General features: G+C 39.6%; 1 protein-coding gene across 1 annotated transcript in view; it reads right to left on the bottom strand.

Moving 5' to 3' along the window:
* The window catches only part of LOC138013232 (nucleolar MIF4G domain-containing protein 1-like), a 33,827-nt gene that overhangs the window by 2,388 nt on the left and 16,439 nt on the right, over window positions 1-15,000 (bottom strand). The window contains exons 13-18 of the mRNA XM_068860252.1: window positions 14,951-15,000; window positions 11,699-11,761; window positions 5,017-5,180; window positions 3,418-3,513; window positions 1,874-1,942; window positions 1,481-1,612 (exon numbers count right to left, since the gene is read on the bottom strand). The exon at window positions 14,951-15,000 is cut by the window's right edge and continues 81 nt beyond it. Of these exons, the coding sequence (XP_068716353.1) occupies window positions 1,481-1,612; window positions 1,874-1,942; window positions 3,418-3,513; window positions 5,017-5,180; window positions 11,699-11,761; window positions 14,951-15,000 (574 nt within the window). The remainder of the gene's footprint in view (window positions 1-1,480; window positions 1,613-1,873; window positions 1,943-3,417; window positions 3,514-5,016; window positions 5,181-11,698; window positions 11,762-14,950) is intronic.

The following is a 15,000-nucleotide window of genomic DNA, read 5'->3' as shown; positions in this document are numbered from 1 at the left end:
AAAATGTACCGTTTTCACATGGAAATTTCAATTTTGCTGGTCGTAAAATTTAACAAAACCAGAAGTCAGTCGTTTGCCCCACGGCAGACGTACTAAAAGGTATGGGCCAGTCTTGAGATGTCGTCAAAAACTGCTTTGCAATGCAAAACAGATTATGACGTCATTTCAGGTATAGACTTCAAAAAACCGAGGTTAGCAGCACTTAAAGGAATTTGATGGAAACCTTGCAGCCTCTTCGCTCACTACAACATATTCTTGGGTTCACTCATAACAGCCATGTTTTTCAACGAAAGAAAAAGGTGCATAATAATAGCCTCGGAGTTCAATTCCCGGAGGATCCGGTAGGGTCACCAACATGGCCGCCGTTTCATTGTTTGGGGACATCAACCTCATATGAAATCCTGTCCAGTCTATCCGCAGTCGACCACTTTCTTCAGTGCTTCAAAGATTAACAAATTGATGTCAGTTTTTCATGCGTCTGTCATTGATAATGAATTGCGTCATAACATTGCCAAAGTAGCTGGGGATCCACCAGGCGATAGCCGAGTGCATCCGCAGACGCATGAAAAACTGACATCAATTTGTTTTTTTACGATAACAAAAAGGAGATAAACTAAGAATAAAGCCAGGATCCGAGCCAGGATCCGAGCCAGGATCCGAGCCAGGATTCGAGCCAGGATCCGAGCCAGAATCCGAGCTAGGATCTGAGCCAGGATTCGAGACCTAACCGAGACCTAACCGAGACCTAACCTAACCTAACCAAGACCTACCCTAACCCTAACTAGACTTAACTAGACTAGAACCAACGCAAATAGACCTAACCTAACCGATTCGAGACATAACCTAACCGAAAGATTCGAGAATAAATAGCGGAGAAAGCTCATCTTAGCTCGAATCCTGGCTGGAATCCTGGCTCGGATCCTAGCTCGAGTCCTGGCTCGGATCCTAGCTCGAATCCTGGCTCGAAGTTTAGGTATCCTCAACAAAAAGGCAGAGGGGTCAAAATTAAGTCAAAACACGAGAAGAAAGTGAGACAAATATGCGAGAAACTTCAATCTGACGCGAGCAATATCGCGTCATTATTAATTTATGTCTGTCAGCTTATTGACAATAAAAATTAGCCAATGAGCGCGCGAGAATTTTTGCAGTCATTGTAAAGTATTCTTTCGTTATCAGCGCTACAGAACTGAGTGATCCTCGCATTTACTAGACAATTTATGCAATTGTACATGACTTTACAGACACCTGAAAATTCAGGCCGCTTCAACGGCATTCGAACCCATGTTCTCTGCGTTGGCGGTGCAATACTGAGTCAACATTTTCCCCTCTCATATTTTTTTGCAAGGAAAGTCTTTCCCAAACCTTGTTTCAGATGTTTTATAATCTCACGGTAGACAATGTCAGCTGTAGGGTAAACAATTACGGGTGATTGTAAATTGAATCGTAACTCCATTGTCGCCATAAACAAATACATTCGTACCTTTAAAATGGATAATGATAATGCTCTGGTAGAAATGAGATGAGCCATGAGACGAGACAGGTTATCAACACTGTGAGGAGTCAAGTCATTAATTACTTTGAACTTATCCCAGAAGGAATACTGCAAGGTTACCTGAAAGAAAGAAAGATGGATCAAACAATTGATAGAAAAAGATGAAATGAAAAATGTGTACTAAACTGCAAACATACTTGAATTAAGTGTATTAAATAATTCTGATTCAAAATGAATGGGGTGGCAGCCCATAGAGAGATAGTAGACAACTATACCTGTAAACCCACCTATAAAGTCCCGATTCAAGTATTACCCGTGTTAAATAACAAATGATTAACAAAATGCCCCCAACACCCAAAGAAAAATACTTTAAAATCTTACCTGATAACTCCGACTATATTCACAGAACTTTTGTCCAAGATAAGCATAAAATGGGTTGTATGTTTTCTCCTAAAAAAAATTAACCGTGATGATGAGTAGAATAGACCATTTTACAGTTAAGCCAAGTTACCTAAGAATGAAAGCGAGGCTGCCGGTGACCCTGCTTTGATACAAACTTTTGCGCTTTTCTAATGTTAATGTAGCTAATTACAATAACACAATTTACATGATAAAAGAAGTGAGGTCTGTATCAATACAAAGTCATCGGCAGCCTCGCAGCCATTCAAAGGCTAGGTCACTGAGCAAACAACTGGAAAATGGCCTATTATCCAATGGAGGGTTTTCACTCACGTGAACAGGAGCCATGCTGGATTACTGAAACAAGGGAAAGTATTTGCATAAAAATAGAGTTCAAATCCCAGAGGATTTGTTTGGTACACCATCATGGCCGCCATTCCTTTTTTTTGGAACACCAACAAGGCCGCCGTGATGTCATGTGAAAACGCTCTATAGGATATTTGCATGATGACGTCATTTGACTACAAGTTCCATAATCCTTCAGGTTTTGCTTGTCTCATGCTAATTAGACCTATTGTTATTTTTACCCCGTTGGCCATACAAAATTTAAATAAGACAATTAAAACAAACTGAATTCTGGTAGTTGTAGTCAAATGACGCTATCGTGAAAGTTGGCTGTTATCACACGAACGAAAGAGAGAAGTGATCTTCGCACTTATTCTGGACAATTTAAGCAATTGTCTTTTATAGACACCTGAGAAAATTCTGGCGGCTTCAACGGGATTCGAACCCATGAACCTTTGCGATACCGATGCAATGTTCTACCAACTGCGCTATAAAGCCACTCAGTAGCCCTTATTCACGATAGCCGCCATGTTGGCTTTCAAATTGTCATGTAGATTAGCCATGTGCTATGCTGGGGAACAAACATTGGAATAAAGGCAAATTGCGGAAAATCGGCTCGTCGAAATATTGAATTAACATTGCTCAAAGTCAATTTTAGAATTTAGAACTAAGTACCTTTTATAATAATTTTATATCTTTTGATTACCTCCGACATTTTGACTTTCTACTTTGTTATCTTCTGCCCGGGAAGGAGGGGGGGGAGGGAGGGGGGGGTACTCCCAGAAAAATAGGGTAGGGGTGTGCGGCCCGCTTCCCAAAACCCTTGCCCTATTTATGACCAAAATCTGCGATTTTCCCTACCCTATTTATGACCTGACCAAAAATTTAATACCCAATTTATGACCTGACCCTTAAATCAATACCCTGGTGCAGACCTGCCTTATAATTATTTCCCTAGTTCAGACCAATGTTAAAGGGAATGTTTATCTGCTTTTATTAGGTAGGTTACATGATAAAGAAGTAGCTTCTAAATAAAAAACGAATTCAAGACTAGAGTGCAAAAATGGATACCCTATTTATGACCAAAATGGCGGAAAATTGGCCAAAATCGATACCCTATTTATGACCAAAACGCCTGAAAAACCCTACCCTTTGGGGCCACACATATAATCTTTTAATACCTGTAAACAGCAGTCAACAAGAACGTGGATTATTTCACGGCTTTGAACATCCTTTAAGTTTAGCTTCATTAGCTTTTCAAATGCATCTACAAAGTCCTATCAATAAGAATCAATCAGGGGGCTGATCAGTACAATTATAACAGCTTCCGCCAGTTCGATTATCAGAATATTTGAAACCAAACTACCAAATACCAAACTACGTTATATAAAATCAAAATAAGTCAAAATAACTGTATCTGTTTGCATCTTCTTTGCAAATGAAAGAGAAAGTCCCACACCTTACTTTACACTATTAGAATTTTTTTAAATTTTAAATTGGTGCTCTTGTGCAAATACAATATCAAAAAAAGGATATACCTCCTGCTCTCTATGATTTAGTTCAACCAGCTTAGACTGTCCATAATTATAATACCAGGTATGCCACTAAACAAAACTTGTACAAGCCATTTTCTAGAACTAATTATGGCCTAGCAAGGTTTAGCGTAATGGCATCAAAGACCTGGGAAACAATGCCTATGAAAATTAAGTGTCCCCACCCCCTCGACAGTTTTAAAAAACAGAATAAAAGCTCTTTCTACTTGACAGTAAGGCATGTGATTAATTTAGCTAGAGCTTCATAAGTAGTTTCTATAAGTACTGTATAACCTCCACCCACTTGTAAGTGCTCTGTGGTAGCAGCCAACTCGAAAGCTTGGCTCCTTTGACTGCTACACACCTTCTCCTTTGTTATGTTTAATTCAATGTACAGTTAGCTCTGTATTTACTTCTTTTTATTCTTATTGTTGTTGTATTGTAATTGAATAAGTGTGAATAAAATGAACTTGAAAGAATCACACTACCTAATGCTTTCTAAATTCGACTGCCAATTTACAAAAGCAACAACAACACTTCGACGTCAAAAAAGGATTGTAATTTGTTCCCCACAAATAGCCTATGATTTGGGCTTTCCCTCTCTTTGGCCTTAAGATATAACTGTTGGTAACCTCGCACTTAAAGATAAAATGTAAAGCAAGAGCAAAAGAAAAAATACGCTCTTTTTTGATGATCAACCGGTCTGCGATCAACTTGTAACTAGAACTTACGGAAAAGACAGTGGTTTTGCTCACGTGAACTGTGAAAAATCGGTTACATAGTAGCCAATGAGCCCAAAAATGAAACTTTGAGCGGTCCCAGGGAAAAATAACTCGGATTTAAAAGATCAGGGCCTTATCGCCAGATCAATTAAGGTTTCAAAATACCAGCAACATTGGAAATCGAGAAAACAAAACTTTCCACCCATACTTGGTATCCATAACATACTAGCACGCTGCCTTGCAAAGCCCACAAACTCGCAAAGCAAAGTAACAAATCGAACTTCTGTCAGCTTCACGTCAAGTTGGAAAAAAACTCTTTAGTTAATTAAGGGAGCTACATGGTTAAAGTTTTTATACGCACGCCAGGCATGCCGGGTCTTCTGAGCATTAGACCCCGAATGCAACTGAAAACAACTGCAAATGGACACATTCATTCACTTGCAGTTCTGATGAGCATGAGTTTTCTTTCCGAGAAAGACGTCAGTTTGAAACGACTCTGGTAGCGGTATTATCAAGACTTACTTACCTCACTGGTCATGATAACAAGAAATATATTCTTTCTGACATCAGTGTTCATGCGTTGTTTACGGGCCAATTCCAACAGCTTGGTGTTCTCCATTGCAGCAGATGATGTCATTTCAAATTCACTTCCACCTCTTTTTAATGACGAGCCAGTGATCCACCAGCGTCCTACATTCAAAAATGTTCCATCATTAATTCACTACACAACTTTCCCCACCTCTGTTATTGCACCATACACGGTTCAACCTTGTTGTTCATATACTGTTTTTTGCCAAATCCAAGGCAAGTTCTACCTCAAACCTAGTTATCAGCTTCAAAATTTCAATGCAAAAAGAATGCTACCGCTGGGGTGCAGGAGCCACTTGATGGGCTCCGGTAGGGTGATATTCCAAGTAAGGAAAATATTGTCGTATGCCACCTTGATACACACCTGTTGAATGTGTTAGAAGTTGTGATGTCACGTTACCACGTGACGCCAATTTAAAGAGAGGCGTAACTGCCAAAAAATATTCAGTATAGTTTATTCAGTATCCAGCTTCTCTGCAGTTTCGAGTTCAATTGGAGTCTTCAAGTACAGTTATCAAATAGTTTCAAAAGGTGCACAAAATCATACACTTTACTGAGGACTGTCATCCAGGGTTGTAGCCAATGTGAGGCAAACCGAGGCACTTGCCTCTGTCATTTTTTCGTGAAATTTTAAAAGCAAGCGTGATTCCAGTGTTGTCTTTCAAATGTACAGTATGGGGCCCGGTTCTCGGCCACAAAAAACGTAAACTTGTATTTCCTACCTTGGAATAGCCGTAAGGACTTGAAATTTCAAAGACAACTAGCTTCAGCATTCAGTTTACACATGTGAAGCTATCGACTGCTCAACCCTGTTTTCTCCCGAGTAATAACGAAAATGGACGCGTCGTTCGTGGGCCCAGTTATCAGCCAGCGCGGCCCAGTTCTCGGCCACAAAAAAGAACCCTCGATTCCTCAGAATAAACAACACTTTATCACCAATTTTTGTTGTTAAGTCACTAATAAGGCTTGTGTTTGATATTTCGACCACAAAGTATCCTTAACGAGCTTTGTTTCGTGTTAGAAAAGGAAGTTTTTTCGCACACCTAGTTTTTCTCTTAATTGCTCCATGGCAAGCGAGGCTAAAAAACGAGTTGGGTGTTTCAAAACAGGGTCCGGTAAGTCAGAACTCATAGTTTTAATTCATATCTATTGTCAGAACATGCCACCCCATTACAGCTTTACTTTTACAAATGATTTGACATGAAAACTCCATACAAAACTATGACCGCTTTTTAATTTAGTGTTGTCGACGGCGAAAAGGGTGGCCGAGAATAGGCAAATACGCAAAAGTACCAAGGAAATATTGAGGAGTGAATTTAGGTCAAAGAATAAAATAGGCTAGGAAAAGTTTATATTTAACTGAAAGCGTTATCACTCTACGTTCTTGATGCCAACAATTGGCTCATTTGGGACTCCTATACGGATATGTAATTCGAGTAGCCGTAAGCAAACACGTTTTCGTGGAAACCAAATTCACCTTCCTTCGTGTCACCTTGATTTGCTCACAGTATATAGTAGCTGTAAACTCAAAACTCGGCAGGACAAAAGGCAAGGAATCAAGCTACCTTTGGAAGCAATTTCTTTTTATTCAGATTCATTTGTGGCGCAAAACATAAACGTTGAACAAAAAATTGGCCGAGAACTGTGCCTGGCCGAGAATTGGGCCCCTTACTGTACTCGCCACTCATCATAAACACTTAAAATACCTACGAAGACAATTTAACCACGGACATTGCCTCAGTCATCTTTTTCTTCTGGCTACGGCCCTGTAATCGGTCTTTATTTCGTTCCGGTTCTTCTCTTGTTATACAAAAACGCTTCACGATCTGAACTACAATTTCGTTCTTTCTTATAAAGGGGTAGTATCATGGGAATTATCCCTTTTATTTTGACCATAAATTTATTAAATCGAGTTTCGGTGACTTTTTATTCTTAAATTGCTTCTGTATCACCGCAGTGTGATAAAAATCGATCAAGTTTTAAAAGAAATATGAGCCACAGTTATTACGGAATTTATCTAAGATGCAAGGGGAGTACTTTAAAATGTCGGCCCGATGTTTTAAAGTTGGCATTCATTTTAATCTTGGCTACGCGTAACCAAAAACACTTAAGAATGGTTTCCGTGAGCTCAAATAGCCGTTTTGAAGAAAATTTGGCCATTTCTTTTTGTTTGCCATCGGTTAACAGGTCTCCTTTGCTTCTCCTTTACTGAAATAAGATTCAGTCTGCGGTCACAAAATGAAGAGCGGCCAGGTTACGAGTGTAATTTGCATTGCGTGACCCTAAAATACGCGTTCCGATAAACGGTGTCAGAGTATAGCAAGACGCGTTATTGAAGAGTTAGGTATTCAAGTAATCTTGGATCGTTAGTCTACACATGGGATAGCCGTCGGCACAACGGTCATTTTGGGAATCGGCATTCTGGGACACATTATCGGTTTGATGGTGCAGCGCATATGAACCTTTTGGAGGCTCAAAATAGTTTCTCCTTTGTTCAATCAAATAAACATATTCTGTCCTTAGATACAGTTAGGGTAATTATATCAAGACGACATTTGGCCAGAGTATTAAGTACCCATCGCAGATTTCTCACATTATATTTTCCTACAAAATAACGTTACCATGGCAACGATATTAGGCATTTCTTTGAGCCCTAAAATCAACGCATGCGTAAATGCTGATCTTGTAACCCCATCATTTTTCCTTATTTTGCAACTTTACTCGTTTTTATCTCTGCTTCCGGACGGTAAATGTTTTTCATTTTTTGCATGTTAGCTTAGATTAATTTAAACCGTTTGTCTTTCAAATTTAAAAAAATTCTGTAGGTGAAAAAAATTAGAGACTTTTCAAAAGAACTTAATTTTCTGAAAAACTGACCTACAGATTTTGCTAAATTTTAAATATTTTAGAGGATTATTTCTAACATTATCTGGAAACGCTGAATGGGAAGATTTCACCGTCCCGTTTTTTCCATTTTTTGCACGTTAGCTTAGATTAATTTAAAACGTTTGTCTTTCAAATTTAAAAAAAGAATTCTGTTGGTGGAAAAAAAAAATAAACAGACACATTTCAAAAAACTGATTTTTCCGAAAAACTGGCCTACAGATTTATTGAATTTTAAATATTTTAGAGAGTATTTCTAACATTATCTGGTAACGCTGAATGGGCAAAATCTCGCCGTCCCATTTCTTCAAAAAAGGCAATATATGTTGATTTTTAGGCTCAAAGAAATGCCTAATATCGTTGCCATGGTAACGTTATTTGGAGGAAAATATAATGCGAGAAATCAACGATGGGTACTTATTATCCTGGCCAAATTTCGTCTTGATATGATTACCCTAACTGTATCTAAGGACAGAATATGTTTGTTTGAAAAAAGGAGAAACTATTTTCGAGCCTACTTAATTCAAACGACCTGATAACACCTCATACGTTCAAGTTAGCCCACACATCACAACTTCTAACACAACACATCACTACACTGACTCCCAGTTAAATAGCGCATAGTTTGCAAAATGCTATTAAGAGCGTTTATGGCATTACTAGCCAAGCTCCGTCGTATTTAAGTGAGTTGATTCCCATTAGGAACAATGGCAGTTATAATTTAAGATCTAGCGAGCAATGCGTAAAGAGTGGATAAAGATTAGTGACAGGCCTGCACGGACTCCCTGTGTGATTTAACTGTAGATGAATGTAGCCTTCAGTGGCTGAATTAGTGACAGGCCTATACGGACTCCCTGCATGATTTAGTTGTAATTGAATGTAGCCTTCATGCTTGGGTGTATATCTTCAGGCTCGAAAAACTGCTATCATTAATACACGAATAAAGCCTTCAAAACAAGCACAACCTAGTTTCATAGTAGAGCGGATCGAAAATACACCGCCGTGATTGGTTCCCCTCCATATGGAATGGGCCAATGATAATACATTTTCGATTCTCACTAACCGCTCTTACACATATAAAAGGGTCACCCGTCACAACTTATGCAGGAATAGAACTGAGTTGTTCTACTATTCCTACACATATTACTGTTGTCAGTAAATAGCAACTGAAGAGATTCGTACAGAATCCAAACCGTCGGTCTTGCTGGAGACCATACATATATTATCAAACACCATTTGATAATGACAAACAACATCCTACAGAAGTATCTCTCGCCATCGGCAGGATACGATAATGAAAACGACGACATCGATATACCCAAAACACCCGAGGGAATACCTCAAAACGATGACCTCGATTTGCTATACAACAGCAAATATGAAATGGAGGATTCTGCAGATGAAAAGAGTCCCCCAACATCACAAAGTCCCCCAGCATCACAAATGGAACCAAGGCACAAAAGCTACTTCCAGAAGAAACAAGAGAACAGCCTGTCTATAACGTCTGCTGAAAACCAAAGACCAAGCAGGAAACGAAAATATATGGACTTGGCCTCTTTAGAGACTAATATAAGAAAATCTAAGGATTCCATTAGGAAACTTGAAGAACACTTAAACAAGAAAACCTGTCCAAAATCCTTCCAATACTCGGCAAGGGCTAACATCCCGCCGGATAACACTTTTCTCAAGGAAATACTGGAAATAAAACAGATCAAGGAACAAGCAGAACAAGGCTTCGTCAGCGCACTCACGCGCTACCACAAAAGGCGCTTAGAAAGCAAAGAAAACAAATTTAAAAAAGCAAAGCTCTTCAAAAACAGTAGCAAAACTGCCAGCACTCATGTAAATAGGTCGACGCGAGAACAGTCGCATTCGGCGAACACAGAAAACATTGTAAATTACGATGTAAATAAGGTTGAAAAACTACAGCAAGATTTCAACGAGCTTAAACAAATATTGTACACACACGTGTTGCAGACTTCTTCAAACAATAAAGATATTGAGAAGTACAAAAGTCTCTTTCCTGAAAATCAAACCACCGTGAAGGGGCCTATAAAAAGTACAGGAATCAACACAAACATTAGACGCAAACAGCGCCGAGCACACTTTACTCAAAAACGGATCGCCACACAAAGAAAATCAAACGAGAGATTCATTAAAAATCTCTCCAATCTCCAACTAACTGACAACCAAGTCAACGTTATTTCCAAAGGGCTCAAATTTGTCCCGACACGGTTGACAGATGAGAAAAATATTAGACGCCAACTCTTGCAAGACTTTGAAGAATTTGCGAGACGAATGCGTCTACAATACATATTCCACGCAAAAAATACAGAACCGCACCCATTTCACGTCAAATCAGACTGGGTACCACAGGATCAAAAGTCAGTTGCCCTTGAAAGCTACTTGGAAAGTGTCAAAATCCAACTTGCAGAGATCAAACCATCAAACCCTAAAAACAATCTGTCACACAACGAATACAAAGCCCTTACAGAGCTTGTTAACAACACCGAGATCATTCTCAACAACTGTCATAATGAACAAGTGTGATAAAATACAAGAAGCTCAAACTCATCTCAACAATAGAGAACATTATAAACCTCTCAAAAACGCCATGGCGGAAGAAACATTACAAAGACTTAATGAGCTTGTCACACGTCTTCACCAAAATAACTATATTGATGACATGACTAAAAAATGGTTTTCTCAAACACGCAATATTCCCAATATTCTATACGCTCACTAAAATCCACAAACAAAATCCGGTCGGTAGACCAATTATTTCGGGCTGCGAAGGCCCGACAGAAAGACTATCATCGTTTGTGGACAAATTACTACAGCCGATTGCGCAGTCACAGAAATCGTATCTTAAGGATACAACACACTTCATAAACTTTATAGAGAAGACAAAGGTCCCTCAAAATACTATTTTGGTGTCTATGGATGTAACAAGCTTGTATACAAACATACCGCAAGAGGAGGGTATTGCAACAGTATGCCAAGCATACGAAAAATTTCACAACTACAAACCTCCCATCCCATCCCACCAGCTCAAAGAAATGCTTTGCCTTATCCTTAAAGAGAATTCATTCCAATTTATTGGAAAAAATTACCTCCAGACCCATGGAACTGCAATGGGTACGAAAATGGCAGTTGCATTTGCCAACATCTTCATCGCGGAAATAGAAACAAAATTGATAAACCAAAGCAACACAAAACCAATAAAGTGGAAACGTTACATCGACGACATTTTCTCATTGTGGGATTCCAACATAAAGGAAATAAACCTGTTCATAAAACAAGCTAACAACTTCCACCCTACAACCAAATTCACGGCTGAAATCTCAGAAATAGAAATAACATTTCTCGACACAATCATATCTAAAGGAGAAAGATTCAGAAACGAATCGATCCTTGACAATCCGAACACATTACAAGCCGACTGAAACCTTTCAGTACACACATTTTACCTCGAGCCACCCACCAGGCGTGAAAAAAAGGTTTTATTAAAGGTGAAGCCCTTACACAACTAAATCATGCAGGGAGTCCGTACAGGCCTGTCACTAATTCAGCCACTGAAGGCTACATTCATCTACAGTTAAATCACACAGGGAGTCCGTGCAGGCCTGTCACTAATCTTTATCCATTGAAGATGTTCCCAGGTCATGCACCTCCTCATCCCATAAGAGTTTAAATATCTTGGAAACCAGGTAAAAGCCGATATTTTAGCAAATCACCTTTTGTCTCTGGTGTTAGTAAGACTTCCAATGACACTTGCAGCTGGACTTTGGTTGCTTGACCTGGAAAGGTACAATCAAAATTGATTAAAAAGAGTAATAAATGAGATCTTGATTCTAATCTTGGTGCAATGTAAAAGGTTGGCGGGGTGGTCACAACAATGGGCTCTTTGCATGATAGTGTCACATGGTACAAGATCCGCCATATTGGATGGCAAAAGAATGCAACAGCCCCCAAAACAAACCGATTTCAACCAGCCAAGCGTGACTTTTCTTTGTTTTGGATTTCCCAGTGCGTAGCTTGCCATCCAACGGGGCAGATTTTATACCATGTGACAGTTTCATGCAAAGGGCCCATTTGTCGCGAGTTTGAACTCTTGCTGGTTGACTTTGTTGGTTCTCTCTGACTCCAAGAGGCCTTTTCCTCTGAGTATTCCGGATTTCCCCTCCACCACAATAATACACTTGAATTTATCATTCTTAAAATGATTTTAATTCTTTTTCTGTCTCCTTAATCATTAGAGCTCTTTTGCTTGGCTATATGTTAAAAGCAGTCATAGTAATTTCCCTTGCCTCTCGAGCAATCCTTCCTTCCCCACCCCCCTAAAGTAAGGTTGAGGCAGTTGTTTAGGCAGTCTGTTGCACACTCCCCTCACCCATTGGCTGATGACTGCAGGAAATTTCCTAAACATTCGTAGGTTATAACAGTGCAAGCAAGGACCATCGCAACCAAACTGAAGCAACGGACCCTAATTTATCAAAAAACGAAAAAGGGCAAACCTGATTGACTGATAGAGGAATGTATTTATTATCTTACAATACAATGCAATACCTACTTAATTGCATACTCCCCATAGGGGCTTCTCAGGGCCAATGAAACACAATGAACGAAACGACAGAACACAACAACGACTGTTAAGAATCCCAACTGGCCGGAGGCAAACCAGGTGGCTAATTACAAGTGTGGCCGAGAACGTTGAACCAAATTTAACGAGTGGTCAGAAGGAGTCTTGAACCCGAGAACTCCGGATCTCAAGGCAAGCGTCCTTACCACTAGGCCGCACTGCCTCCTCCATTCTTTATCGGCTATATCCAACATTCTGAAAGGCACTGTCCTTCTTTATCAGGATTTTAGGATTTTATAAACAAGTTAATGTGAACAACCATGACCTCTACTACGAGGGATATGCATTTGAGCCAAGGCTATTGCCTGTTGTCTCCCGTAAACGTCACACCATGCACCTTACTACCCAATCACATTCTAGGCGCCTCAAGCTTATGGACTAGTATGCCTAGTCCGACCTTTGCTGCTGTGTCATTCCAGTTCTGTCTTTAGTGCGAAAAGACTTAAGCTCAGAAGCATCTACACTGAAAATCCTTGCATGTGGAGAGAGTAGAGAGAAAAGTAGCGTAGGGAGTCTGCGCAAAATGATCAACACCGTCTTCATTCTCTTTTACCCACACTCGGGAACAACATAGGGACGAAGCATCGCCCTTAAGTGAAACGGCAAACGGCGGGGTTCTGTTTGTCATTAACAACAGAAAATTCACTAAAAGCCCCGTTCAAACGGACGCGAAATTGTTGGCCAACAACTCCAACATTGTTGGGAGTCACATGTTGCGTCCGTTTGCACGCATGTTGTTGCATGTTGTTGGAAGTTGTTGCACGAAGTTTGAAACTGGTCAAAAGTTTGAGCCAACAACCCCCAACATTTCTTTTGTTCGTTGATCGCCGAAGTGTGGCGCAACAATGTTGGATTCGTTTGAACAGCTCTTCCAACATTGTTGGGGCGACGCATGCGCGTTACTTATGGTCACCATGGAGATAGATTTTTCTAAATTTACAAGGTCGTATGGGTCGTGTCCTTCCCATAATACATTGCACTTCCTTACATTGTTGGGAGTTGTTGCGTCTGTTTGCACGAGGCTTAATTCTAACTTTATATATTTTGAAGAGTTACTCGATATCTGTAGACAACAGGTCAAAAATGAGTCAGAATCAATCAAGTTTCTATGATTTATGACAAGACGCAAGTTTCGCTCTGACGTATGCTGTGAGGCTGAATCTCCGTAATAACGGTCCCTACTCCTGAAGGCACAAATCAGTCTAATAAATTACTACCTGCAAAACTAAGCGAATGCCAAATACAAGGCTTTTTCACACTGAAGTAGTTTATTATATACTCAACAGAATATCACGGTTCTGATTGGTCAATGACGAACGCACAAATATGTTACTGAGTGCAACGCGGAAGTTGCTATGGAAACAGCGATGGAGTAATTTTGTTGAGAAACATAAATAAAAAAAATTATGAACTTGCTCGTGTATTTAACGATTTATGGTCATTGACACTCGTGATGTTTTGAAAGTTCTCAAGTTGCACTGGCCTAACTTTCAAACCATCACTGCTCATCAATAAAGAAATGCACTTGCGTTCATACGATTTCCTTTTACTTAATAAAATGATGTACAATTCGATGTAGTGGGTATAGGTTATATTCAACGTAAATACAGAAAATATTTAGTTGATTTTGTTTAGGTTTCATAGCACTATAACTCATAAATTCAGTAAGTTTCTAAGTATGATAAGCAATTATCGATTTGAGACATCACACTGACAAATTAAGGCCAGTGGAGGAGTTTTTACGCCCAACAGTAGCGTCTAGCTTCCCGCCAGAAAAGCCAATGTCAGGCATATGTGCTCACAGGGACCGATATATAGTAAGATGTCTTGAATTTGTTCGCCTCACACGCAGCAAGGAAGGGAAAGAATCTCAAACCACACTATTATTATATTCCCTGAAGTACTTCCCCAATCTCATGGACCATTTAGCTCAAAAGGTAAGAAATGGAAAGAACTTTATTTAAGAGTCTATTCTTCAAGCGCTGGAGCACTAATTGGGGACATGTAACCTAAAATCAACAAATAATTATTAACACAAATCAAATCAAATATTGGTTTTTGAAAACCGGTAAAAAAACCTCTCCGTGTAGAGTAGAGAACCAACAAACTCAATTCACATGACCCGGGCCACATTGGTGGGAAGCGATTGCTCTCACCCATGCGCCATCCCTGCACACCAAACCAAAGCCATGGCGTGCTCCTTACATGTTTAGGCAAGTTTTTGCAAAGTTAGTGAGAAACAAGTCAGACCAGAGTTTTTCTCTTGCCTATTTGGAGGCCTTTGTTGCATAAGTCAGTTAATGATCATTATTATACACACACATTTTAAGGCTTTGGAGCATCTTACTCGACTGTCGAAGGAGTGAACGCAGAAATTTTCTCAGATGTTCGATTCTT

Source organism: Montipora foliosa, chromosome 8 (assembly GCF_036669935.1).
Source record: "Montipora foliosa isolate CH-2021 chromosome 8, ASM3666993v2, whole genome shotgun sequence".
Taxonomy (NCBI): Eukaryota; Metazoa; Cnidaria; class Anthozoa; order Scleractinia; family Acroporidae; genus Montipora; species Montipora foliosa.
This window is presented reverse-complemented; position numbering and strand designations above follow the sequence as displayed.